A 26586-nucleotide genomic window follows, 5' to 3' on the forward strand; every position below is an offset into this window, starting at 1 on the left:
TTGGGAGGCCAAGGCAGGCAGATCACCAGATCAGGAAACTGAGATCATCCTGATTAACACAGTGAAACCCGTGTGTACTAAAAATACCAAAAATTAGCGGGCATGGTGGCATGTGCCTGTAGTCCCATCTACTTGGAAGGCTGAGGCAAGAGAATCGCTTCAACCCGGGAGGTGGAGGTTGTAGTGAGCAGAGATGGCGCCACTGCACTCCAGCCTGGGCAACAAGAGGGAAACTCTCACTCAAAAAAAAAAAAAAAAAAATTACTCTTTCCTTATAGACTATAGAGTTAATTATCAATGAACTAAACATCCCATTGATAGCACATGCCATCTCCCAGTCTTTAAGAAAAAAAAAAAGAACACTGAGTGTGGGTTGTTACCCATCCTTAGGTTCTTTCCTCAAAGTTCCTATTCTAAACCTTCCTTGAGATGAAACTCATGGTCCACAGAGCTTGGAAAGCATGCCAAGGGCAGCTAAAATGTAGCCCACCTGTAGGTCTTCCCACTTCATTTAAGTCCGTGCTGGGAGAAGAAGACATGCTATGAGCAGGGCTCTTAGGCCTTCTTTGGTGACCTTCCTCCAGCTGGAAATAATTATGCTTCTCCATGGCCAACCTTTTCCCGCACACAAGGGAAGGACCTGGCTGGCATTTTAATGGAGTCATTTGTGTATTTATTGTTTTTACTAAAATGCTCTTTTCTTCTTTCCTTTCCTCAGGCAATGTGGCTCTGCAAACATCTGAACAGCAATCTCCTCACTCTGGAGAGCCTGGTCTTAAATGAATTTTCATCTATAGCTGCTGACACCAGGAGGCTTTATCTGCAAAGGAAGGTAGGACTGGCCTCGGGACAGGGGTAGGCACACAGCGGCAGTGCCCACCGTCAGCCCCACTGCCACACGGCCATTGCTTGCTTTGTTCCCGTTTCATTTTTGATTAAGTAAAAGAAAATGCTGGGGTAAAATGAGATACAGGCAGGATGTGAAGGAAGGAGGAAGATGAATCTTTACTGGGCCCACGTCCCGTTGGGTACCGAGGTGAGCTTTTGTGGTGGGAAAGGATCACACGTCGAGTGAAGGAGGCAGTTTTGTCCAAGCCTCTGGTGGAATGGTAGGCTTGCTCCTTTTCTCCTTAGGGTCAGCTGAGTAAAGGGGCGGAGGCAAGTGCTGAGCCTGGTGGCCCATGCCAGGAGATGCCCAGCTGGGCTGCACCAGCAGGTGAAAGGGCAGCCGTCCAGCTGTCCCCAGAGTGGAAAGCCCCATGTTCTGTACGTTAGAGGGGTTTCCCTCCCATCACCCTGGGCACCCTGCTGCACAGGGCCCACCCTCTGGTCTGGGCAGTGCCCATTCACTCTGTCCCTCTCATGCATGTAGGGGAGCATCGCAGGAGGTATGGGTGTTCCGTTTCTAAAAGACCACCCTCTCTATATTTGAAAAACATCTTCTCAAAGAGAAACTCACAATATTTCTTCAAAATTCTCTCTGGCTGGACATGGTGGTGCATGCCTGTAGTCCCTACTGCTTGGGAGACGGAGGTGGGAGGATGGCTTGAGCCCAGGAGTTTGAGGCCAGCCTGGGCAACATAGTGAGACCCTGTCTCTAAATAAATTGAAAATTAAAAGAATAGTTTCCTTTGGAGCAGATGCTTGGATCTGCCCTTTGGGGCTTCCTTCCCTGGAACCTGGGCTCTCTCTCGTTTGTGAGCCGGGATGACTGTGAACAGTGAGGCCAGCACTTCTGTCTTGAGCATTCAGTGCATGCTGCAGGCTTTCCAGGCCTCCCTGCTGGCCTTGTGATCCCAAGGCCTGTTGATTCAGGCCTACAAATGCGCTAAGCAAGGCCTAAGCAAGGCCACCATCAGGCCCCCTTTGACCCCGTGAGTCAGAAACTCACATGATGGCACCTTCAGGCCAAACTTTAAAACTTCAGTCCCTCACCATGCCACAGAAAACTTTCCCCCCAACCTTGCAGATTAAACTTGAGCATGGCAGTTAAAGGTAACGACCAAAAAATGGCCAGAAGGGGAGTGTGGCAGCGAAGGAGTTAGGGCAGGGTCCACAGGAGTGGAGGCGGGACTTGGGTTCCCCTTCCCTGTGCCCTAAGCAGGCACTTCTTTTGTATAATGTTTAATTCAGGTCTGCCCTGTGACCGACCACTAGTTGGGTGAGAACTTGGGGTCTCCCACTGGTCTCTGCAGGGGGGCACTGTAGCTGAGAAGTGATTGGATCCTGTCTTCAACCTCATTCAATGGGCAAGTCCTTTTTTCTTTCTTTTTTTCTTTTTTCTTTTTTCTTTTTTTGAGACAAGGTCTTCCTCTGTTGCCCAGGCTGGAGTAGAGTGGTGCAGTCACAGCTGACTGCAGTCTCGTCCTGGGTTCAGTTGCTCCTCCCACCTCAGCCTCCTCAAGTAGCTGGGATTACAGGTGCATACCACTATGCCTGGCTAATTTTTTGATTATTTTGTAGATATGGGGCAAACGGGTGGAGTCAAGTTGCCCAGGCTAGCCTCCTGGGCTCAAGGGATCTTCCCACCTAGGTCTCCCAAAGTGCTGGGATTATAGGTGTGAGCCACCACACCTGGCTTCTGGACAAGGTCTTCACCATATGTGAACCATATGGCCACTGTCCTCCAAGAACTTGGAGGTGAGTCTCCAGGTCCCATTGACCACCAGGGCCGACAGGGCAGTTCTCATAGCCAGCCCTTGGCTTGAGGTAGCAGGAATCCACCCGGGCTGCCTGGGGCAGAAAGAGGATTGGGAGGGGGCCACGGGACTCCTGTGACCTGGATGGAGGAAGCGAGAGCCAGCTCCGTGGCTCAGCAGTCAGGAATCCAGGGCCTCAGCCTCTCCACCTCCCCAGGGCACTTCGTCTGTTACCTGCATCCTCTGTGGTTTCCTCTTCCTCCTCTCTTCTGTCTCTCTCATACTGCAGCCACTCGGGAGCACCACTCCATTTCTGTCTCCTGTGTCCTCAGTTGAGACCACCCACAAAGGCAGCTTCAAAGCCAAATCCTCAGGAAGGGGATCTGCCCAGGCTAGCTGGTTGGCTGTTCCAGGCATAGTCAGCTCTGTTGAAGGTGTGCAGGGAGGACTCAGTGAGGCCACAGAGCTCAGACAAGGCCATGAAGACTCCTGGTTGCAGGGGATGGCAGTTCTCAGAGATGAGTATGGGCCGGGCATGGAGGTTCACACCTGTGATCCCAGCGCTTTGGGAGGCTGAGGCGGACAGGTCACTTGAGATCAGGAGTTCAAGACCAGCCTAGCCAACATGGTGAAACCCCATCTCTACAAAAATACAAAAAAAGTAGCTGAGCATGGTGGCAGGTGCCTATATTCCCAGCTACCTAGGAGGCTGAGGCAGGAGAATTGCTCAAACCCAGGAGGCTAGTTGTGGTGAGCCAAGATCAGGCCGCTGTACTCCAGCTTGGGTGACAAAACAAGACTGTCTTAACAAAAAAAAAAAAAAAAAGCGAGAGAGAGGTATGAGTTTGACGGACCCCCCAGCCCCAAGTCTACCTGTGACAACAGCTTGCTAGAGAAGGAAAGCCTGGCTCAGCAAGGTGGCTGCGCCCAGGGCAAGTCAGTCCCCAGCTGCCCTGCGTCTTACAGGAGTTGGAGTATGTGGTTTCAGCCTGCAGGGACACCAGCCTTTTGGGCTGGGAATACGGTTTTAGAAAGAAAGTGGTTATCTCATTTTCTAAAGAAGATAAGCTTTTTGGGGGAAGGCTTATTTCTAGGACAAAAATGTTTGTATTAGGTTTATAAAATTCAACGGAGAGGAAGGAGTTTAAGGAAATTCTTTCTGGGTTTCATTTTGCTAATTATCAACGTATTTCAGAGCACACTGAAGTGCTTTCAAGGGTGTCTTGTTGGGGTCCTTGGCTCAGAAACTCTGATGGAGGGAAGGTGAAAGGCCTGGATGTCAGGCGTCATCAAGGAGTAAAATGTTGTGAAGAGCGAGTGGGTGCGTGGCAGGCTCGGCCTTGCGTGGCCTCTGCAGACGGCGCCTGCCAGGCCGCCCCTCTCATTAAATGTCCTGTTTAAATTGTCTGCTGATTTGGAGTCTTTATGGCTCTTTTTCTAAGCAGTCATGATACCTTCAAATACTTTTCTCTGGCGAGTCTTGGCTTTTTGCCCTCCTAAGCAGAATTCTCTTACGTTGCTACATCTTAGCCATTTCCAAATGGTTTCCAAAATCCTTCCTAACTGCCTTTTTGCCATGTACTTTTCTGCAATGCTGTGGGAGAGTGGAAGATGAGTTTCTTCTCCTTACCCCAGAAGCTTCCAGCCAGGGAGGAGACATGGTCCCTTAAAACTCAGCACAAGCTCAGGTGTGGGAGCCAGGAAACCTTCATTAAAGCAAGTAATCAGTGGCTTGTTTGACTCAATTCATTTCCTCATTCATTTACATTAGTCCTGAGCACCTAATAAGTTCTAGGCACTGGCTCTGGATTGGGAAGAGGGTACAGGCTGCAAGATTTGGGGGCTCCCTGGAGGCCCACATAACCCACAGTTACGCTAAGCAGAGGCTTCCCAAAGGACACATTGTGACATTCCAAGGTGTGAAGGGCCTGGAATTGGGCAGTATCACGAAGTCCATGGGGATTGTGCCCCAGGATGCTGGGGGCCCACAGTGGCTGGGGAGTTTTGTTTGTTTTTAACAGAAGCTGTGAGGGTAGCCTGAGAACCCCCATGGATCCACCCCTGCTTCGACAGACGTCAGCGCACGGCGGTCTAGGCTTGTGTCGCACCCTCACCTAGTTCCCTGTCCCTGGGTTGTTTGAAAGCAAACCCAGACAGCATTTGACCTTCCCCAGAGATGTTTTAGTCCCTATCTACTGAGACTGAATATTCAGTGTGGACAATGGCCAGACCTCATATAAACTTAGGACTCTGCCCATAGTCTGCAGCAGCCCGCCCAGGAGTCCAGCCTGTCACCTATGCGAGGCAGCCCAAGAAGCCACCTGCTGTGTCAGACTTGCAGGAAGTCAAGGCTGCTGTCTCTTCCAATAGTACAGGAAGCTGAACTAACCCCTGTAGCAATCTATGCCAAATGGCCAGGACCTGATTAATAACTGGCGGTGTCTCTAGTTTTTGTTCCTGCTTTCAACCTAGAACCAGCCAGAGAAAGCCAAATGTGCTCCCCTGCCCAGTCCTGAGGTAGGAGGATTGCCATCTTTCTTTTTCTCTCTCTGTCTACAAAAAAGCAAAAAAAAATTTATCTGGGCATGGTGGTGGGTGCCTATAGTCCCAGCTACCCGGGATGTTGAGCTGGGAGATAGAGGCTGCAGTGAGCCATGATGGAGCCACTGCCCTCCAGCCTGGATGACAGAGTGAGACCCTGTGTCAAAGAAAAAAAAGAACTTGAGCCCTCATCCACCTCTGTGTGCACACAAGAAACACAGTCCCCTCCAATTAGTTGTGAGGATTTCTGGGAAATAGCTCACAGATGCTGCTTCCGAGTCCTGCTGGCTATCTCCCTCACTTCTGGCCACTCCATCTCCAGTGGGCCTTGCTGCTCCCATTTCTGGAGGCTGAGCTGAGACAAAGTGGGAATGCCCTCAGTCTCTGCCTCCCTTTCCTGAGTCAACTGCTCCAGGCGGTGGCATGGAACAGGCCTTTTCTGAAGGCTTGGTGTAGCAGAGGTGACTGTAGCCCGGGAACTCCGAGCACCAGGCACTGTCGCTCCTTTGAACGTTCCCTGAGCTCTGTCCAGTCCAGGGTTTCTCTTGCTGCCACCTCCTTCCATGTGTGCCTATCTGGTGCTGCACTGTGAGGTCCACTGTCTTCCTTTGAAGCCTCTTCTTCTCTCCCTGCCCTCCTCTTGTCTCCCCGTCCCAGGCTCCAGGAGAAAGTTCCTGCTGTCTCGTAACCTGCTCTGTCAGCTCCAAGCAGCAGTGGTAACTTTGGAATGGGAGTTGTCTCTAAAGGATACTCTGTCAGTTCTGAGGGGAGCTCAAGTCCAACTACTGGGTTTTCCTCCTCTACCAGGAGGAGCCCATTTTTGGAGAAGGGAGGTCTGGGGGTCAGATCAGGGCATCCCAACTGTTCCACTCACTGCTCCACTTCCCCAGTTCACACCGTAGCTCAAAACGCCCACAACTTCTGAGCAGGCATCGCTCACTAAGGTGACACAGGGACATTAGGGTCCCTGAGAGTGGGACCTGGAGATGGGATAGGTAGAGGCAGGCTCACGTCATCCCAGTGTGAGGGAGCCCACTGGGGAGAAGTCAAGTGATGCCCTAGGGGCAGAGCCGGGGTTGGCACCTGCCCACTTGGCTGCCTCGGAGCAGCAAAACAGAGTATCCTTCAAGGGAGGGGCAGCACCTTGCAGGGTTAGCAGACCAGCAAGTCTGCCCCCAGGCCCGGGAAGCCACCCAGGCCAGCACTGAGTGCTGGAAGGGGAAGATAGAAAAATCCAAATTGCAGCAAATGCAGCCTGTCTTGCCCTTAAGTGCATGGAAGCAGCACAGGAGCAGCTGGGTGCTGTGGTGCCACCAGGCAGGGAGACCTGGGGCCAGGGGCCTGAGCCAGGGCTGAGCCTTCTCTGTGGCCAGGAACGGCCTCACTGTACTCTGTCAGCTTCTCCCTAATTCTCCCCAAACACCAGGCTTTGGGGGCTGGGGCAGGAGAGCATCACAGTGCTCTGCAAGGAGGGAGGCTGATTCTGCTAAGACAGTTTGGCAGGGCTTCAACAAGCGGCCCCTGAAAGCCCTGCTGCTGACGTGACACATCAAAGCTGGCATGGAGACAGCACTGTGGCGGGGAGCGGCGGGGGGCGCTCAGGAGTAGCTTCGCTCAAAGCTGCCGGCCTGTCCCCTGCCGCGCAGGTCGCAGGGGGCGCTGTGCTCCACCGGGGCCGGCCGCCTTTCAGCCAGTGCTCTTTGACTGGCTGGCACCCCCTGCATCCTGGCTGGTACCCTCCCCTGCATCCTGTACCTGTTTGAACGCTGCCTCCTGAATGGGCGTTGGCAGAGAGAGCAGAGGAATCTTGGGAAAACAGCCCTAGGATGGAAACTGGTTGTGCCTGGGTTCTGGAGAGGACTTGAGGGGCTGGGAAAGGATGAAAGGGGTTGGGAGGGGAGAGGAAGAGATGGTGGGGCGATGCAGAGGGGAGGGACAGGGCTGCTTCCTGCCCACCCCCTCCCTTACCAGCCTGGGGAAGCGCCCCTGGAGACCTGGGGGGAACAGGCACTGGCGGAAAGACACCCTTGCTCTCTAGCAGCTTCCCCTAGACCTTGGGGGCCCTGTGTGGGTGGGCGTATGCCAGTGGTTATCCAGGTGTGACGCCCTGACCAGCAGCATCTGCGTCACTTGAAAACTTGCTAGAAATGCATATTCTCAGCTCTGTCCCAGAGCTACTGAATCAGAGCTCCTGGGGTGGGGCCCAGCAATTTGTGTTTTAGAAGCTCTGCCAGCATTCTGTTCCACAATCAAGTTGAGAACCACTGGCTTAGGGAAGAAAGGAGGGGGTGGGGGGGATATGATAAAGACACAGGGCTATCTCAGCAGGTGCTGGAGCCAGGGACTGGATGCCAGCTCGCCTCCTTCTTGCCCCTCTGGTCTTTTTTCTCTGTTGTTGGAAACAGATGTTTGACGCCACAAGGAAAAATTAGCACGGAGACAAAAGATCTTTCAGCAACACAACTTTTACTTCCTGGACTGCAGGAAGGTACCCTCGCTAGCCATCTTGTCATGAGAGTACAATGAACAAAGGAAAACAGACATATTTATCCCTTATACATGTGGGGTCGTCCTTACTGCCGTGTCTGATCTCTGTTGGCTGGAGCCAGACCTCACAATTTAAACTAAAACCCAACTGGCTAACAACTTAAAACTTTTCTAAACAGGTGAAAGCAATGGAGAGCTGGGACATGCCTGTGAGCACGTCCAGCACAGATATCTTGGTTAAAGCACAAGGACATAGAATGTACTATGTGTCTGTAAGCATGGCATGTCTAACAGCGACATAGGATAGGGCTTAACAAAGAGTTTATTAGAACACTTATGATTCATTATTTAACAAGAAAGGAGACTTTAAAGAGGAACTGTGCACCATTCATTCGTTCATTCATTCTCTCTGTCCCTCTTGCTTTCAGTCTTGACTTTGGCTGTCTACCTTGTAGAAACATGGTGGCCCCATAACTTTCAAACAAACACATTCATCCAGTTCCCCAGCAGAGGTTCCCCCTCCCTCATTCTCTTGCTATCTGCTTGTTTTCTTCCAATTCCACATCCCTGGAAAAGTCGTTCTGCTGCTGAGTCTTGATTCTTTCACTTTGTGCTGTTTTCATTCCGTTACACACCCCTCATGCCCACGAAGTGGCTGCTGCAGCTCCCGCTCTTACATTTTCTCAGCATCTGATCTGGTGGAAAGCAGGGATTCATGCCGCTAACGACTGCACTGATGTCCTGGGCCTGACTTTCATTGGCTGGGACTGGGTCCCAGGTAGCGTCTGAATCAATCACAGTGGCCAGGAGTGGGATATGCAAATTGGCTTGGACCAGTCAGGGCCCTCTTGTGGATCTGAGGATGGAGTTGAACATACCCAGACCGTACAGGCAGAAGGGCAAGAGGGCGACTCCTCAAAGGAACTTTGGGAGCCCGTGTTACTGTAAGTGGAGTGTATGGAAAATTAAAAGCCACACCCGCAGTCTCAATACTGATTTCTACTGGTGAAGTATGTGAGGTCTAAGGAGGTCAAGGCGTTGCCCGGGGTTGCCCAGCTGGCTGGATCACAGCCGCCAGGAGCAGAGAGCCTGCCCTGGGCAGAGGTCGGGGGTGAGCCCTGATGCCAAGGCTGAGTCTGCTCTGTGTAAGAAAGCCCCTGCTCCCAGCAGGAATCTTCCTGATTGGAATGTATTTTTACTTCCCGTGTCCTTTTCAGAGATGTGGGTGGCATAGGGGAGATTTTTGGCCCCTGGTGTATATATCAGGAAGGGCACAGGCCAGGCATCAGCGACTCCCTTCAGAAGAGCTGCTCCCTCCCCAGTCCTCTGCAGAGAAGGGAGTGTGTGGAGCACCCTGGGGAAGTGGCTTCACCTCTCTGAGGCTCAGCTTCTTCCTCTGTGAAAAGGGCTAACAGTGTCACAGAGTTGTTACAAAATGCGAAGAATGGAATGCTTGGCCCAGTGCCTGGCACATAGCATGTGCTCAACAAACATCACGACTGGAATGAATTAAGGAGGTTTGAAGTTTCATTAGTTCATCAGTTAGCAGGGCTTCCGATATCCTTGACACCATTTGGTGCTGGGGCGGTGGTCTGCTGGTCAATATTTAACAGCCAGCACTGGGGGCGGGGTCAGGGGCCTTATTTGTAGCCTTTGACATTTCTGTGGTGTAAACATTCCTACCGTGGCCGATTTTGTTACCAACATGTGGTCACTGACAGTGTACTTGGGAAGAGATGGACACACTCATCTCTGCTGAGTCTTGGAGCCAGTCCCCTCCCACCCGCCACTGTCTGGGGTCCAAAGTCAGTAAGACACTGCCCCTTTCCTTGAAGAACTTCACAACTTACTGGGGACATAGACACGTGGGCAGGCCGTTAGAATGTGTGGGGGTTAGTGCAGTGACAGAGTTCTCCATCCAGGACGTTGGAGCGTGGGAAATAGTACCAGCCTGGCCTGGGAGGATCCAGCAGGGCTTCCTGCAGGCTGGCACGTGGGGCTGAGGCTCTGAGGGAACGCTGGAGTTATTCAGGTGGAGGTGGGCGAGGGCATGGTGGGGCCTGGGCACAGGATAAGGTAAGTACACGTGTGAGGGAGGCCCTCAAAGATGCTGGGGGGAGAAAAGAGTTCAAGGAAGCAAGTGCGGTAGGTGGAGGAAGGGAGGGTCCCGAGGGTGATCGGGGCTTTGCAGAGGCCAGGGTGTTGGTCAGGGTTGTGTGCCAGTCTGTGTCCTAAGCTGCAGGATGCCCTGGCCATCATTCTGTGTGTCGTTTTTCCTTCAGGCAGTTCCCAGTGCACTGCTCATCCAACTGATTCAGGAACGCCTGGCTCAAGAGGATTGCGTCAAGCGGGTAAGACTCCAGTGAGCTGGGGTTTTTGGTGCCAAGATAAAGGGGAGGGTGAAGGGCGTGTGTTCATCTCCAAGACCAGAGATGACCAGGCATAGGAGAAGGTAAGGCTGGCAAACAGGAGCTCCGCGAAGGCCAGTCTGCAGACATAGATTTCCCTTTTGTCAAAGGAAAAGGAACAGTGTGGAATTCATTGTATCAGCGAGGGTTCCCATAGGAAAGAGCTGGCCCACCCAGAGGGGTCACAGGAAAGCATTTAATGACAGGACCATCGCAGAAGCATGGGAGGGTTAAGGCAACCAACAAGTGATGGTGAGGCGCCAGGGACTGGCAGTGGCAGGGGCCAGAATTAGGGGTGCCCCAGACTTACTCACCTCCCATCCTTTGATCCCCTGCCAGACCCAGGGAAGCCAAAGGGCAGGAGTCCAGGTGAGCAGTCCACTGAGGTCAGTCTCCTGGGGCACGAGGAGGGTGGAGAGGGCAGGAGAGGGCTCAGGAGGATAGCAGCATAGCACCCGTCTACTGGGCACTGATGGGCGCCGCACACCGACTCATGTGTCCTCGCAGGAGCCCTGTTGGGTATATCCTTTTTTATTTTATTTTACGTATGTCTGTATTTATGAATGAATGAATGAATGAATGAATGTATGTTTGAGACAGATCTCGCTCTGTCACCCAGGTTGGTGTGCAGTGGCATGATCACAGCTCACTGTAGCCTCAACCTCCCAGGCTCAAGTGATCCTCCTGACTCAACCTCCTGAGTCACTGGGACTCCAGGCACACATCACCACCACACCCAGTTAATTTTTGTACTTTTTGTAGAGATGGAGTTTCTGTTGCCCAGGCTGGTATCAAACTTCTAGGCTACTATATTTATTCTGAATTAGAGTTCTATGTTAACAGTTTTTTCTTTGAGCACTTGACAAACGTGTCACTTACTGTTTTTTCTTTTTTTGTAATTTTTAAGGGGCCATGCTAATATGCTCTGTATTGTTCTAATTATAGTACATGTGCTTGCCAAAGCTAGCACTCCACTTCCTTTTTTTCTTTTTTTGAGGCAGAGTCTCGCTCTGGTGCCCAGGCTGGAGTGCAGTGATGCGATCACTACTCACTGCAATATTGACCTTCCGGGCTCAAGGGCTCATCTCGCCTCAGCCTCCCCAGTAACTGGCACCACAGGTATGTGCCACTGCGCCCAGCTAATTTGTTATAGAGACTGGGTTTCTCTCTATTGCTCAGGCTGGTCTCCAACTCCTGATCTCAAGCATTCCTCCCACCTTGGCCTCCCAGTGTGCTGAGATTACAGGCATGAGCCACCACACCCAGCCTCCACTTACTTTCGACCACTGGTTTCTGATGAAAAATTCACAGTCATTCAAATTCTTTTCTAAATAATGCATCATCTTTTTTTTCTGACTACTTTCAAGATTTTTTTCTTTGTTTTTAGTTTTCACTGGTATAATTATGATATGTCTGGCATGAATTTCTTTGGGCTTATTCTTTTTGGTGTTTGCTGAGCTCCTGAATTTAAAGGTTTGTGTTTCCCTCCAAACTTGCGAAGTTTTTAGCCTCTATTTCTTCACGTAACTTCCTGCATCATATTATTTATCCTCTCCTTCTACAACTCCAGAGACATAAGCATTAGCCCTTTTGCTGTTGTCCCACAGGTCCCTGAGGCTCCAATCTTTTTTTTTTCTTATCATTTTTTCTTTCTTTCTTTCTTTTTTTTTTTGAGATGGATTCTTGCTCTGTCGCTACGCCAGAGTGCAGTGGTGCAATCTCGGCTCACTGCAACCTCCTCCTCCTGGGTTCAAGCAGTTCTCCTGCCTCCGCCTCTCGAGTAACTGGAACTACAGGCGCACGCCACCATGCCCAACTAATTTTTGTATTTTTAGTAGAGACGAGGTTTCACCATGCTGGCCAGGCTGGCCTTGAACTCCTGACCTCATGATCTGCCACCCTTGGCCTCCCAGAGTACTGGGATTATAGGCATGAGCCACCACACCTGGCCCTCTTTTTTTTTGAGATGCAGTCTCACCGTGTCACCCAGGCTGGAGTGCAGTGGTGTGATCTTGACTCACTGCAACCTCCGTCTCTCAAGTTCAAAAGATTCTCATGCCTCAGCCTCCCCATTAGCTGGCGTTACAGGCATACACCACTGTGCCTAGCTGATTTTTGTATTCTTAATAGAGACGAGGTTCCACCATATTGGCCAGGCTGGTGTGGAATTCCTGACCTCAAGTGATCTGCCTGCCTCGGCGTCCCAAAGTGCTGGGATTACAGGCCTGAGCCACCACAGCTAGTCCCTTTCTTTTTTTTCTCTCTGTCAATGAGATGTGATAATTTATATTGAACTATCTTCAGGTTGACTGAATCTTCCCTTGTGTTTTCATTCCACTATCAAGCTGGTCCTGTGTGTTTTTGATTGCATCGGTTCTTTCTGCCTTCTGTGTCTTTGCTGAGACTTCATCTTTCCGTGTATTCCCAGTTGGAACTTTCTTGTAATAGCCGCTTTCGAGTCTTCATCTGCTAATTCCAGCATCTGAGTTATGCGGTGGTGACGTCTGTGTCTGCTCTTATGTGAGTAGAGAGGTTCCTGGTTCTCCCTGCGCTAAGTGATTTTGTATCCTGAGCATTTTAAATATTGTTATGAGGCTCTGGGTCTTGTAAATGTCATTATTTTTGTCTTAGCAGATGATTGATTCAGTTGGGTTCAGGTTGCACGTTCCAGCCAGGTTTCTCAGGGTGTGGTTTTGGTGTTAGTCCTGTGGTCAGCGCCTCTGCAGCGCCGTGCAGTGACCTTGCAGCGCCGTGCTGCATGTGCATCACCCAGGGGCACCTGGGGACTTGGCGGTGCGCTGGGCCACAGTTCACGTCTCGGTGTCTCTGGAATGCTGTTTAGGGTCAGGCCCACGTGTGCACAGCTCAGGAATGAGCCTTTGATCTCATCAAGCTTGTGTTTGCTCTCTTCCCTGAATTCCCCACTCTGGCATCTCCCAGGAACTGCCAGTTCCCTGGTGCGCCTCTTTTTGGTCTTCTTTTGTTTATCCTGCTCTGCCACTCACTTCCTGCGACTGGACCCATGACCAGGGCCAAGTGGTGGGAGGACAGAGAGAGGAAGGATTGACAGGGCTTTGCCTGTTCTCTTTGGACTAGATAAGGGTCCCCTCTTTCAGTGTTTCAGGCACCTGTGGCCCCTTTGACACAACGATTTACCACGGCCACAGCAGGACTGCCTGGAGGTGAATGTGAGAAAGCAGAGAAAAGAATAACTCTCCAGAACTCTCCCCGCTGCAAGTGTTAGCAGACCCTTTGCAACTCCCTTCCAGCTCCCTATTCTCCCATCTGGTGTCCACTTTTGGGCTTCAAGTTGCTTTAAGACCAGCCCGGGAGATACTGGTTTAGTGGTATTTAGAATTCTAGTCTTTTCCCCCAACTTGCCTACTACTGGATAACTTTTTGAGTCCTCAGAGCTGCCCCGTGTGTTTCGTGCGTGCATTATGGCTGCCTTCACTGGGGGCAACAAGGGGGGTGGTGCACGTTTCATGTATCCCAGCATCAGAACTTGTGTCCTTTTAAAAAAAAAAAAGTATGCACATACACTTTCTCTCTCTCCATCTGTCTCTCAGTTAAAAATGTGTTAGGGCCAGGCTGGACATGGTGGCTCACGCCTGTAATCCTAGCACTTTGGGAAGCCAAGGCAGGAGGATTGCTTGAAGCCAGGAATTCTAAACCAGGCTGGCCAACATGGCAAAATCCTGTCTCTACTAAAAATACAAAAAAATTGGCCGGGCGTGGTGGCTCACACCTGTAATCCCATCACTTTCCGAGGCCGAGGCAGGCAGATCACCCGAGGTCAGGAGTTTGAGACTAATCTGGCCTACATGGAGAAACCCTGTCTCTACTAAAAATAAAAAAATTAGCTGGGCATGGTGGCGTGTGCCTGTAATCCCAGCTACTGAGGAGGCTGAGGCAGGAAGAATGACTTGAACCTGGGAGGCAGAGGTTGCAGTGAGTCGAGATTGCACCATTGCACTCCAGCCTGGGCAACATAGCAAGACTCTGTCTCAAAAAAAAAAAAAAAAAAATTAGTCGGGTGTGGTGGCATGCACCTGTAATCCCATCTACTTGGGAGGCTTAGGCGAGAGAATTGCTTGAACCCAGGAGGTGGAGGTTGCAGTGAGCTGACGTCACACCACTGCACTCTAGCTTGGGCGACAGAGTGAGATTCTGTCTCAAAAAAAAAAAATTATTGGGGTTGAATGCAGTGGCTCATGCCTGTAATCCCAACACTTTGGGAGGCTGAGGCAAGAGGATCACTTAAGCCCAGGAGTTCAAGACCAGCCTGGCCAACATAGCGAAACCCTATCTTTACTAAATATACAAAGAATTTGCTGGGCATGGTGGCATGCACCCGTAATCCCAGCTACTTAGGAGGCTGAGGCAGGAGAATCGCTTGAACCTGGGAGGAGGAGGTTGTAGTGAGAAGCCCCAAATCTGAAGCAGTACCCAGGAATCTTTCCAGCAGTTCCCATGAGCTTGTTCTGCATGGCCTTCAGCCATGGAATCTATATCCCAACACGCTACAGGCTGGGCTGAACACTGGCTCTGAAAAGTGTGTTTACATCTGACCTCAAATTGTTCACTGTGAGCGGATGGTCCTCTGCCAGATGTAGGCAGATACCCAGAGCCCAGAGCTGTTCTAAATCAGGGGTGGAGACATGTTTTCTGAAAAGGCCAGAGAGACACTCGTTAGGATTTGCCCGCTGTATGGTCTCTATCACAACAACTCAGCCCTGATGTAGTGCTCAGGCAGCTGGACGCAGCACAGACACGAAAGGGCATGGCTGTGCTCTAGTAAGACTTTTATCTTAGAACCAGGCAGCAGGCCAGATTTCGCCTGGAGGGCTGTAGCTTGCCCCTGTTCTAAGTAACACTTTCACATTGATCATGAAAACATTTCTGCCCTTTCTCTTGAGCTCTCAGTAAAGAGCAAACTTCCACCTTCCAGGAGTGTTAGAAGAAAGGGCAGCTTCACCATAGACTTTCATTTTAACTAAGTTCCCTCCCAGTCACCCAACTTCCAAGCCCCGTGACTTGATTCTGCCTCTCTAGCTGAGTGTCCACTGCAGGCTCTGCCTTGTTTTCACTGCCAGGACCCTTCCCCATACCCCAGACCCTCTTCCTCAGCATCCCCGACTTCTAGCAGGATGGTCTTGCCTGCTTCAGGCTCACCATCTGCAATTGGAGGCAGAGCCAGACATGACCAAGGCAAGGCAGATGGTGAGAAGTGTTGTGATGGAGACCACACGTGTGAAGAAAAACCAGGGCCAGAAGAGTCAAGTTATTATGGAGGCCTCTAGTGAAGGGGACTGGAGTGGACCATGGAGGGCTGTCTTAGGCTGGAGGGAAAGGCAGCCAGCATGAGGCAGGGACGAGAACACCCAGCCCCTCACCCCAACTTCACACTCTTAACTCAGAGAGTTAGACCAACCTCACGGCAACTTTTCCTAAAACTGGCCCATCAGGCGGTCACTATTTTAAAGCTTTCCCACCTCTTTTGTCTGGGAGGCACCAAGTAATCTTTTGGCAGAGCATTAAAGGGGAGGGAATGGTGGCCGGAGTCACTGGAAATGGGCCAGCATTCTCCCATACAAAATGCTGTGTGCCTTCATCCGTAATTTCTTATGTGTTTGCCAAGTTGGATTAGACTCTTGCATAGCAGATCACCAGGCTGAAAGCATTCAAGAGAGTCTTCCTTTCTTCAATTTTTTATTTTTTATATATTTTTTTGAGACAGGGTGTTGCTTTGTCGCCCAGGCCGCAGTGCAGTGGCACAGTCGTGGCTCGCTGGAGCGCAGTGGCGTGGTCGTGGCTCGCTGGAGTGCAGTGGCACGGTTGTGGCTCGCTGGAGCACAGTGGTGTGGTCATGGCTCGCTGGAGTGCAGTGGCACGGTTGTGGCTCGCTGGAGCACAGTGGCATGGTTGTGGCTCGCTGGAGTGCAGTGGCACGGTTGTGGCTCGCTGGAGCACAGTGGCGTGGTCGTGGTTCGCTGGAGTGCAGTGGCATGGTTGTGGCTCGCTGGAGCATAGTGGCGTGGTTGTGGCTCACTGGAGTGCAGTGGCACAGTTGTGGCTCGCTGGAGCACAGTGGCATGGTCGTGGCTCGCTGGAGTGCAGTGGCACGGTTGTGGCTCGCTGCAGCCTCAACCTCCTGGGGTCAAGTGATGCTCCCACCTCAGCTTCCTGAGTAGCTGGGACTACAGGCACCTACCACCATGCCTATTTTTCATTTTTATATTTTGTAGCAACGTGGTCTCCCAATGTTGCCTAGGCTGATCTTGAACTGGGCTGAAGTGATCCTCCTGCCTCAGCTTTCTGAGTAGCTGGGACCACAGGTATGCGACCCCATGCCTGGCTAATTCTTGTATTTTTTGTAGAGTCAGGGTCTCACCATGTTGCCCAGGCTTGTCTCAAACCCCTGGGCTCAAGTGATCCACATGCCTTGGCCTCTGAAAATCCTGGGATTATAGGCATGAGCCACCATGCCTGGCTCTCTTTGATCTTTAAAGCTGAGCTGTTTTCTCTTTTTCATCACAATAGCTACTCGTCGCATTTGGTCAGATATAGAGGGGTGGGACTCCTTTGGCTTCAGTGCACCCGAGTTGCCCAGGACTGGACCCCCTCAGCAGGGGTGGGGGCTTCCTGTGAAAACACAGCTGGATACAGTCTTGCCCATCAGGTGGTGTTTCAAATTCAATACGCCAAGAGTTCCTGGAACCAGGACTCTCAGTGTGATGAGCATTTGCTCTAAGCACATAGGAAGGAGAAATTGTGTAGTTCCTATCCTCAGGAATAACAGGCACCTAAAAAATGTGGCCTACTCATGAGCCACAGTCACCACCCCTGCCAAACAAAAGGCCCAGCAGAGACGGCTCCACACTGTCTCAGTCATCAAAGGCGGCAGGACTTCCCCATGCCTGGTTGTAGAAGATCCTCCTTTTCCGTTTCAGATTTCCTTTTAAGGTGCCATGATCCCCAAACCATCTGTGATCCAGGAACTTGAGCAGGAGCTGCTGTGTCCGGGCTGTTCTTCTCCCAGCCCTCTCTGCTGCTCAAGAGTGTTTCAACCAGCTGCCTTGGTGCAGCAGAAGCTGGGAGCTGGCCCACTAATCACTGGAAGGCAGATGTCTCTGGGATGCAGACAGGCAGGAGGGCAGGCAGGCCCAGAGCCTCTGCTCCAGCCCTCCATCTTACCCTGGGAAAAGCCAGAGACCTGAACTGAGCATGCGTCTGAGCCTTGCACCAGGCACTATGCCCAGCAGTTTCTCCAGCCTCACAGGACCCTACGTGGTCAGTGTTACTATTATTGTACCCATTTTATAGCTGCAGGGCCTGAGGCACGCCCAGAGCCACACAGTGGGAAGCGGCAGGGCTGGGCAGGGTGGACCCAGGCATGTGGTGCACAGGGCCAGCCCTCTTACCCGGGGGATCTAGAGCCATGCTGTGTAGCCCAGGACAGAAGTTCAAAGGCTGGGCAAAGCCTGTCTACTCCGTGCCATGTTTTGTGCCATTCACAGGCCCCCATGTGTCCCCAGGCAACCTGGTGTGTTCCTCTACTAGTGTCAGGACCAGAAGCCTTGTCACGGTTTGTTAGCCTACCTGGCTCCCCAGCCTATATTTCCTACAAGTTACTCCATTCATTCATTCATTCATTCATTCATCTGTTCTCTTATGCAACAAATCACTTTGCTAAGCATGGGGGTCAAAGCAGTGAATAAGAGAATTAAACGTCTTGCTCTCAAGGAACAGAAGTTCTAGTCATGGAGAGACAGATAACAAACCAGATAAACAGGCAAAGGTGTCAGGTCAGCTGGAGGAAGAGTTGAACTTCACAGCAGGAAGAGAGGCTTGGCATGGGCCAAGGTGTCTGTGGGCCTGTCTGCCCCGTCCACCCCACACAACCATTCCAGAAGGCCCAGGGTGGGTGTTGACACCACTGAGCAACCCTTGAGTGTCTCTTCCTTCCAACCTCAAAACATATGAAACAGTACTATTTCACGTAAGTAATTTTTACAAGTTATAGCATTCCAGTGGGAATGTTTCTGGTGGGTAAGCATTCTGGATCCTCGGTGGAAATTTAGAATCCAGAGGTGCAGGGCCTCAGGGTGGCTGTCAGTGATCGTCTGTGCATCCCACTGGCTACTACCCCGCCTTGAAGCTGCACTGGCCTTCTTTCCCCACTCCAGAATCTAAGAAGGCTGCACAGTTGACACACAGGATCCAGCTGGCCTAGACAGGTTTGTTCCTGTGATTGTTAAAAAAATCTCTACGTCACTGAGTGATGGTTTCTGGGTAAAATATGGTGGTTCTCTCTGTGATTGCAACTGGGTAGCCCAAACATTCCCTCAGTGATCTAGAATAGTTTTTCTTTCTTTCTTTCTTTCTTTTTTTTTTTTTGAAACGGAATCTTGCTGTGTCGCCCAGGCTGGAGTTCAGTGGCATGATCTTGGCTCACTGCAACCTCCGCCTCCCAGGTTCCAGCAATTCTTCTGCCTCAGCCTCCTGAGTAGCGAGGATTATAAGTGTGTGCCACCACGCCCAGCTAATTTTTGTATTTTTAATAGGGCTGGCTTTTACCACGTTGGCTAGGCTGGTCACAAACTCCTGACTTCAAATGATCCCCCCGCCTCAGCCTCCCAAATTGCTGGGATTACAGGTATGAGCCACCGCGCCCAGCCTAGAATAGTTTTTCAAATATACATTTAACTTCTGTGAATTCTTCCTGAGCTTATTTAAAAGCTTCGTCTGCATAACCTCTTTGCATAGAGCACCTGCAGTGTGGACAGAGTACAGAACCATGCATCCCAAGTCACCATCACAAAAATGGTGATGATATCTATTATTAGTGTTGTAAATTAAAGTCTTAATTATAATTGACGTCATTACTTGCATTACACTATATATGATTATGTTGTATTATAAATAATATATTGACTATATGAGTATTTATTTTTATTTTATTTGTTTTTGAGACAGAGCTTCACTCTTTTTGCCCGGGCTGGAGTGCAATGGCTCAATCTTGGCTCACCACAACCTCCCAGGTTCAAGCGATTCTCCTGCCTCAGCCTCCCAAGTAGCTGGGATTACAGGTGTGCACCACCATGCCTGGCTAATTTTGTATTTTTAGTAGAGACAGGGTTTCTCCATGTTGGTCAGGCTGGTCTCAAACTCCTGACCTCAGGTGATCTGCCCACCTCGGCCTCGCAAAGTGCTGGGATTACAGGCGTGAGCCACCGCGCCCGGCCCGACTCTATGAGTATGTATAATGTGTGTTTATTGTGATTGTTTTGAATGGTGGTAGCTGTCGTCTGGCATGTCTCTGCTACATGACATTGCAGGTGCACCTTGCACTGTGCAAGAGGCTGTAATTATATTCTGGGTGACTACCCTTGCTTGGGAGTGCAGCATCGGCAGTCAGGACTGTGTGCAGTTCTTATAGTGGCCCTGCGGAAGTGGCCCTCTTGTCTACCCTGTTTCACAGATGCGGAATCCAGGCCTGGTAGAGGTTGCAGGTCTTGCTGAAGGTCCCACAGTAAAGTCCCAGAACTAAGATGCAAACATGGTGTTTGTAGTATTGGCCACTCTGTTCTTGTTTCAAAGGGTGCATCTCAAGAAGACACAGGGAATGTTACTCTGATGAGAGCTTCGTTTCCTTAGGCCTCGGTTTCCCCATCTATAAAACTATGGGGTTGGACTTGAGCATGGAAATCCCTTCTAGCCTTATAGTTCTGTGATTCTGATCATGTCCACGCCATTGTTACCTGCAGAGTAAAGAAATATCTCCTTCAATTTGTTTTAAACTTTCTTCTAACCTTCAAGGGGCATCCAGTACCTTTTCATCTCTTCCCGCTGGAGACAGGATTTCAAGAGTAAGAGGTTAGGCTTCTAATTATGTGCTTTGGTTGTTCAAAAACAAAACAAACCCTCATCCAAAATAAACAGGCTTTCTTGCTTTTAGGGAGAAAAATGACACATATGCATATTCATTTATATGGTAATTATTATTATTTAGCTACACAGGGACTAGAATTGGTAATTTAGAGCACAAAAAGAATACAAGGAGTAGTGTTCAGGGAAAAGTAACACGATCGTAACCCATCAGGATTCTGTAGTTAATGCAGGGAAGGGGGGCTTTTTTCTTCTTCTTCTTTTATTTTTTTTTGGGGTCTAATGCAATCTCTTTGAAGAATTTTTTTTTGAAGTGACCATCAAATGTATTAGAGAAAGAAAAATTAGCACTCTATTGAAACTATCAAAATGAGGTGGCTCTACCTGTTGGAGATCCATTAGCCCTTTGTTAGGGACAATCAAGAGAATGCACCCACATCTTCAGACTACCCCTGAAGGGCAAGGAAAAGCTAAGAAATAAGGCAGTAAGTTCTGGAAAGGGGGTGCGCTCAGTACCAGAGAGAGTCAAACTTTTACCTTGACCATAGACACCATTTATGCTCCATTTATATTTAAATTGCTGAGAATCCCTTTATTTGGTACCTGATCCATCTCCCTGCAGCTACCCTGGTTTCCTCCCAGTCCTTTCTTCACCTTGCTGCTGGAAGGATGGCTTTTAAAGAATGAATGAACTTCTTTCTTAACCACAATATATTCATTCCTATGGTTCTGAAGGCACCAAAGTTCCCCCTCACTCCTATTCCTTAGCCACCCAGTTTCCTTCCCTGGAGGCAACTGATGTTCACACTTTCTTGAAAGTACACCCTTCTGAGGATGACTTTAAACACAGAAAAACATTTGTTACTTTAAAATGAATGTGGCCGTGACCCTCCACTGCTTCCTGGAGCCTGGTGTGTCCCGGGCCTGCCTGTGGCTCAGCTTCATCCCTGGACTTCTCTCATCTACCCGCTCAGTACTCGCCACCTTTCCCCAGCTCAACCTGCGCCCACCCTGCTCAGGCCTTTGTGTGCAGCTGCCAGACACAGATTGCATTAGGCCATTTTCACACCATCATAAAGAAATACCTGAGACTGAGTAATTTATAAAGAAAGGTTTAATTGGCTCATGGTTCCACAGGCTGTACAGGAAGCATGGTGCTGGCATCTGCTCAGCTTCTGGGGAGGCCTTAGAAGCTTACACTGCTGGCAGAAGGTGAAGGGGGAAGAGGCACATCACGTGGCCAGAGCAGGAGCAAGAGAGAGGGAGTGTGAGGGGGAGGTGCCACACGCTTTTAACAGCCAGATCTCGTGAGAACTCACTATTGTGAAGACAGCACCAAATCATGAGGGATCAGCCCCTGTGATCCAAACACCTCTCACCAGGCTTCACCTTTAGCAATGGGGATTAACATTTTAATGTGAGATTTGGGTGGGGTCACGTATCCAAACTATATCACTAAGCAACCCTCAATGATTTCTTATCGTCTTGTGTCCATGCCTATGTAATCCCCTCCCCTTGAGTGGGGGCAGTACCAGCTGAATATGGCAAAGGTGAGGGGATGTCACTCCTGTGCTAGGTTACGTTATGTGAGAATGTGCCTCAGCAGACTAGAGAGAGGTCCCCTCAGCAGCATGATGTCAGCAGACTAGAGAGAGGTCCCCCCAGCAGCATGATGCAGTATGCAGCCATGTTGCAGAAGCCCACCTGGTTGGTCTCCAGGAACTATGGTGGCCTCCAGCTCTCAGCAGGCAAAAACCCAGAGCCCTCAGTCATACGACAGCAAGGAGATGGATCCTGTCAACAATCCCGATGATCTGAGAAGAGGATTCTCCCTCAGTCAAGCCTCCAGATGAGAACACAGCCCAGTCAGCAGCTTGACTGCAGCCTTTGAGACTGAGCAGAGGACGCAACTGAGCTGTGCTCAGACTCCTGCCCCTTGGAAACCATGTGATAATAATTGTGTTGTCTAAAGTCACTAAGTGTTACGCAGCACTAGACAAGGAATACTCAGTGCTCTCAGCCCCACCCCATAGCTAGAAAACTGCGCTCATTCCTCAGCCTCAGCTTCGTCACTTCTTCAGGGAGGCCTCCCCTGACCTCGCCCAACCCCAGATGAGGCCAGCCTTCCTGTGACGTGTGCTTACAGCGTTCTGCTCTCCGACGCTCACTTTCATAGATGGGATTAGGAAGGCAAGATCTTTGATGTGGTGCCTGGCATAGACTCCATGCTGGGTAAATATGTATAGCGTGAATGAATCAGTCAGTCCATCAATGAGTCAGTGAATGCCATTTGGATAATTCCCCACTTCTGCACCCCTGAGGCAGTGAAATCCTATCCCAACATGCTCACGGCCCAAGGAGGGAAAGGTGTTTAAAATCCAGCAGCTCTGTCCAGTCACATCTGCTGTCCTAATAAAGGTTTCAACACTAGGAACACATTTGTCTTCAGGCTTCTTTGGAGAGATTGTTTTGGCCAGTGTGCTTGCTTTGTTTTATGTGAATTGTGGATGTTTAATGACTTCTTCCTTGTATTCTAAAATCACTTCCCTCATTAGTGCTTTCAAGTTTCCCATGTGGCCTTGGACTCCTGTACCTTGAGAAAGTTCAAGCACTGCACCCTAACAAGGGTGGAGGTGCCCCGTGGGACCCCAGGTTCAAGTTTTTGAGAACCAGCCTTCCAATCTGAGCTCCTATGCCAGGAGATTTTCCTGTCTCCTCCTCTATTCCTCTAATCAGCTGTAACAAGAATCAAGCACCAGGGTACTTGATTTTAAAACACTAAATAAATGTGTAACATGAAAGTGATCATGCCTGGTGGATGAATCCCAGTTTATATCATCAGTGTCTTTTAAAAAGCCGTCTACAGAAATCATCCCACTGAAACCTTTTACAAAAAGGGAAACTGAGGCCAAGAGGGAGGAAGGGGTTTGGCTGAGGTCCCACAGGCCAGGTCAGTGTGGCATTTTATAGGCCACCACGTGGAGGCTCCTGGCTACCTGACTGCCAGGTCAGGCTTCAGCTTGTGCTAGGCCTTATGACAAAGGCATTTTTATGTCACCAGTGCCAGACATTTGGAATATCACAGACTGGAAAATACCTGCCACAGAAAAAAAGAAATGTTTTCACGTATAGATGCCACCCGCACGCAGCCGCAGGGGGCAAAGGAAAGAGTTGTGCCCAATTACGATGGCTCGTCGTGTGCAGAGAGTTTTATTATTCATCAAAAGACAGAGGCCTTCATGCACGGGAATGTGATGTTATGGGCTCCACACGTGGCTCGTGTTCACATCCGCTGACCTGAGCCATCCCTTGACTATCTGGGCTGGCAGACAGCAGCGAGGGAGATGCAGACAGGGTCTGGTGGGGACAGGCTGCCTGGGCCGCAGTGCCTTTCTGTGTAGAGAATCCTATAACTCAGAGACAGGCAGCGCGGCCTTAGGTGCTGCAGCGCATGCAGTGAAGTAACAGCTGTCTCACTGTCTCTGATTAAATGAGATGATCCAAGCATAGTGCTTAGCACCGTGCCAGGCCCGGAAGTCCACGTAAGAGTTATGCCTTTTACTTGCAAGGTGAGCTGGGTGAAGGCAATTTGAGGATGCCTTATGAGTAGAAGTCTACTACTTCTTCATACCTGGCTTTGTGTTAGAAAACAGTCCTAGACACTTTCTGGGTAGGTTTATGATCTGCCAGCGACATCATGGTGCACTTTTTTTTTTGGTGCCATCTTGGCTCAAAGCAACCTCTGCCTTCTGGGTTCAAGCGATCCTCCTACCTCAGCCTCCCAAGTAGCGGGGTTTGCAGGTGTGCGCCACCACAACTGGCTAATTTTTGTATTTTTAGTAGAGATGGGGTTTCACCATGTTGGCCAGGCTGGTCTTGAACTCCTGATCTCAGATGATCCACCCGCCTCAGCCTCCCAGAGTCTTGAGATTACAGGCATGAGCTACCATGCCCTGCCTGTGGTGCACTTTTGAAACCACATTTCAAATGAGTTCTATTACATCCCCATACCTGCATGGATGATAGTGGTCTTTTCGGTGTAGTGCCTGAGGAAAAAAGTCATGAAATTTCACAGCCAGCTCCAGCCTGCCTTCCTTATGCCCATCCAGTTGTGTGTGTGTGTGTGTGTGTGTGTGAGTGTGAGTTTCCACTTGGGATTGAGTTCCAGCACTCTCTGTTCACTCCTTTGGAGATGGAGGTAGGCCATTAGGGAAGGCCCTTCAGTGTGACTGCAGCAGGAATTTGCTTTCTTGATGCTTGCTTTGGTTTGAATGTTTGTCACCTCCAAAACTCATGTTGAACTTCAATCCTCAATGTGGCAGCATTGAGAGCCACTGTACTGCCTTTAAGAGGTGATTGGGGCAGGGCATGGTGGCACACCTTTGTAATCCCAGCACTGTGGGAGGCCGAGGTGGGCGGATCACCTGAAGTCAGGAGTTCGACACCAGCCTGGGCAACAAGGCAAAACCCCATCTCTACTAAAAACACAAACATTAGCCAGGCATGGTAGCAGGCACCTGTCATCCTAGCTACTCAGGAGGCTGAGGCAAGAGAATCACTTGAACCCGGGAGGCAGAAGTTGCAGTGAGCTGAGGTCATACCACTGCACTCCAGCCTTCTTGCAGGTGACAGAGTGAGACTCCATTTCCCCCACCAAAAAAAAAAAAAAAAAATTCTTTACTGTTTACATAGTTTCAGGTATTCCGTCATAAGCAGCAAAACCGGACTAAGACAGCGCTCAACTGGTGGTCAGTACCCTCGTTGATCTGCATTCTGTTCACAGCATCTCCTCTTTATTCTTCCATAACTGTGAGGCTCAGAGCCCCTGACTGAGTCAACACCACACTGTCACTAACAAAAGCTAGACCCGCTGCATCCTCCCTGGTGCTGCTGAACAGGAGCCTGTGGAGGGATGCTGCCCCCATCTGCATCCTGGCTAATGCATTCTAGACATCACCTCTTATTCCCGAGCACTTCTTCAAGAAGTCTTCCTTATTCTCCCACCAAAAGCAAAGGAATGAAAAACCGAGCCTGTCCACCAGGACCCGTGATCCGTTAAATGGAACATGAATGAGTCTCTGCTTCAATGTGTTAAAAGAACGTTACCTTGCCCCATGACTCATTGGGCCTGTGATCATGTTACAGTAAAGACAGAGAAGAAGGAAAATGAAAGCCAGAACCAAGCCCAGACACAGTTGGTGAAGAGAAGAATTGGTCCATCAAGATAAGGGTACACATCAGCCAGGGCTGGTGACTCACGCCTCTAATCCCAGCACTGTAAGAGGCCTAGGCGGGTAGTTCATTTGAGGTCAGGAGTTCAAGACCAGCTTGGCCAACGTGGTGAAATCCCATCTCTATTAAAAATACAAAAATTAACTGGGCGTGGTATCAGGCGCCTATAATTCCAGCTACTTGGGAGGCTGAGGCAGGAGCATCGCTTGAACCCGGGAAGCAGAGGTTGCAGTGAGCCAACTGAGATCACACCACTGAACTCTAGGCTGAGCAACAGATGGAGACTCAGTCTCAACAAATAAAAGTAAATAATAATAATAAGGTACACAGAATGCTCAATTAGCATTTACTGGCACCTGATATATACCGAACACCACGTCACACAGTGATGCATTTAGAACCTGCATGACTGTCCTATGATGTTTTCAACAGCTAAGACTTCTAGGGCACCTACTATGCACTGGCAAATGTTCTAGGTAGCTCAGAACAGAGTGTGGCAGAAGCAGCGGGTTCTAAGAGCTGCTGTCATTTTCCTCCTACGGATGAGGCCGCAGCACAGGAGCCCGACCCACTGACTCAAAGGAAGGATAAATACATTACCTAAAAGAAAAACCGATCTTCTAGAAATGCATTGGGTTCAAAATGTCTGCTTCTGCATAATCTGCCCCCGGAGCTAAAGAAAGAATGCCGTCATCAAATGCAAAACTTGAACCATTCGCCCGTTCTGCTGAACCTCGACCATGTCCCCAGATCCCTGGAGTCAGATCTCTGATGCACGCTGGAAGCAAGGTCAGGCCCCCAGCCCAAAAAGTGACTGTGCCGGCTGGGGGCTGTTTCCTTTACTGTACACAAAATGCGGAATTCCATTCTGTGTTCTCATAACTCCTCTTAGATCTCATGTAATGTCATGGAGACGCGGTTATTTCACTATAAAGAGGGGGAGGATGTAGCACGATTTTGACTGTGGAACCAAAAGTTTAGAATTTACTTGGTGGGTTTCCAGAGTCTTTTTTTCCTCCTCTTTGGTGATAGATTTATGCTTCCCTGCCCATAACATGAGTCAGTATTTTATAGTGGAAATGGTAACGGAGTGGAGGAGCTGGATGCTGGTCCACAGAACCACTAGCTGTTTGTTTTATTTCTCCTTGTGGTGTCATTGGGCTGGCATTAATTACATCGCTTTCATCCCACTGACAGTAGGAACACAGGATTTTCTTGCCATTGTTTTGACACTCACAGGTTTATAGATGTCACTTGCCTCCTCCAAGGAGTGCAGTTTTATTGATCCACAGTTCTGCCGAGGCCCTGGCTGTGTGTTCCTCAAATACAAATGCAGTTAGGTTGGCAGGGATTGGAAGGGGAGGTCTGAGTTCCACTCAGGAAACGTC

At 50.0% G+C, this 26586-nt stretch overlaps 1 protein-coding gene and 1 non-coding gene across 2 annotated transcripts in view; one reads left to right on the forward strand and one right to left on the reverse strand.

Moving 5' to 3' along the window:
• The window catches only part of AK8 (adenylate kinase 8), a 155655-nt gene that overhangs the window by 14253 nt on the left and 114816 nt on the right, over positions 1-26586 (forward strand). Inside the window, exons 4-5 of the mRNA XM_003935911.4 lie at positions 719-832; positions 9950-10018. Coding sequence (XP_003935960.2) covers positions 719-832; positions 9950-10018 — 183 coding nt within the window. The remainder of the gene's footprint in view (positions 1-718; positions 833-9949; positions 10019-26586) is intronic.
• Positions 10938-11045, reverse strand: LOC120360734 (U6 spliceosomal RNA). Its single transcript, XR_005577162.1, has one exon. It is a non-coding gene; the product is annotated as a U6 spliceosomal RNA (small nuclear RNA).

The sequence above is a fragment of the Saimiri boliviensis genome, chromosome 2 (genome assembly GCF_048565385.1).
Source record: "Saimiri boliviensis isolate mSaiBol1 chromosome 2, mSaiBol1.pri, whole genome shotgun sequence".
NCBI lineage: Eukaryota > Metazoa > Chordata > Mammalia > Primates > Cebidae > Saimiri > Saimiri boliviensis.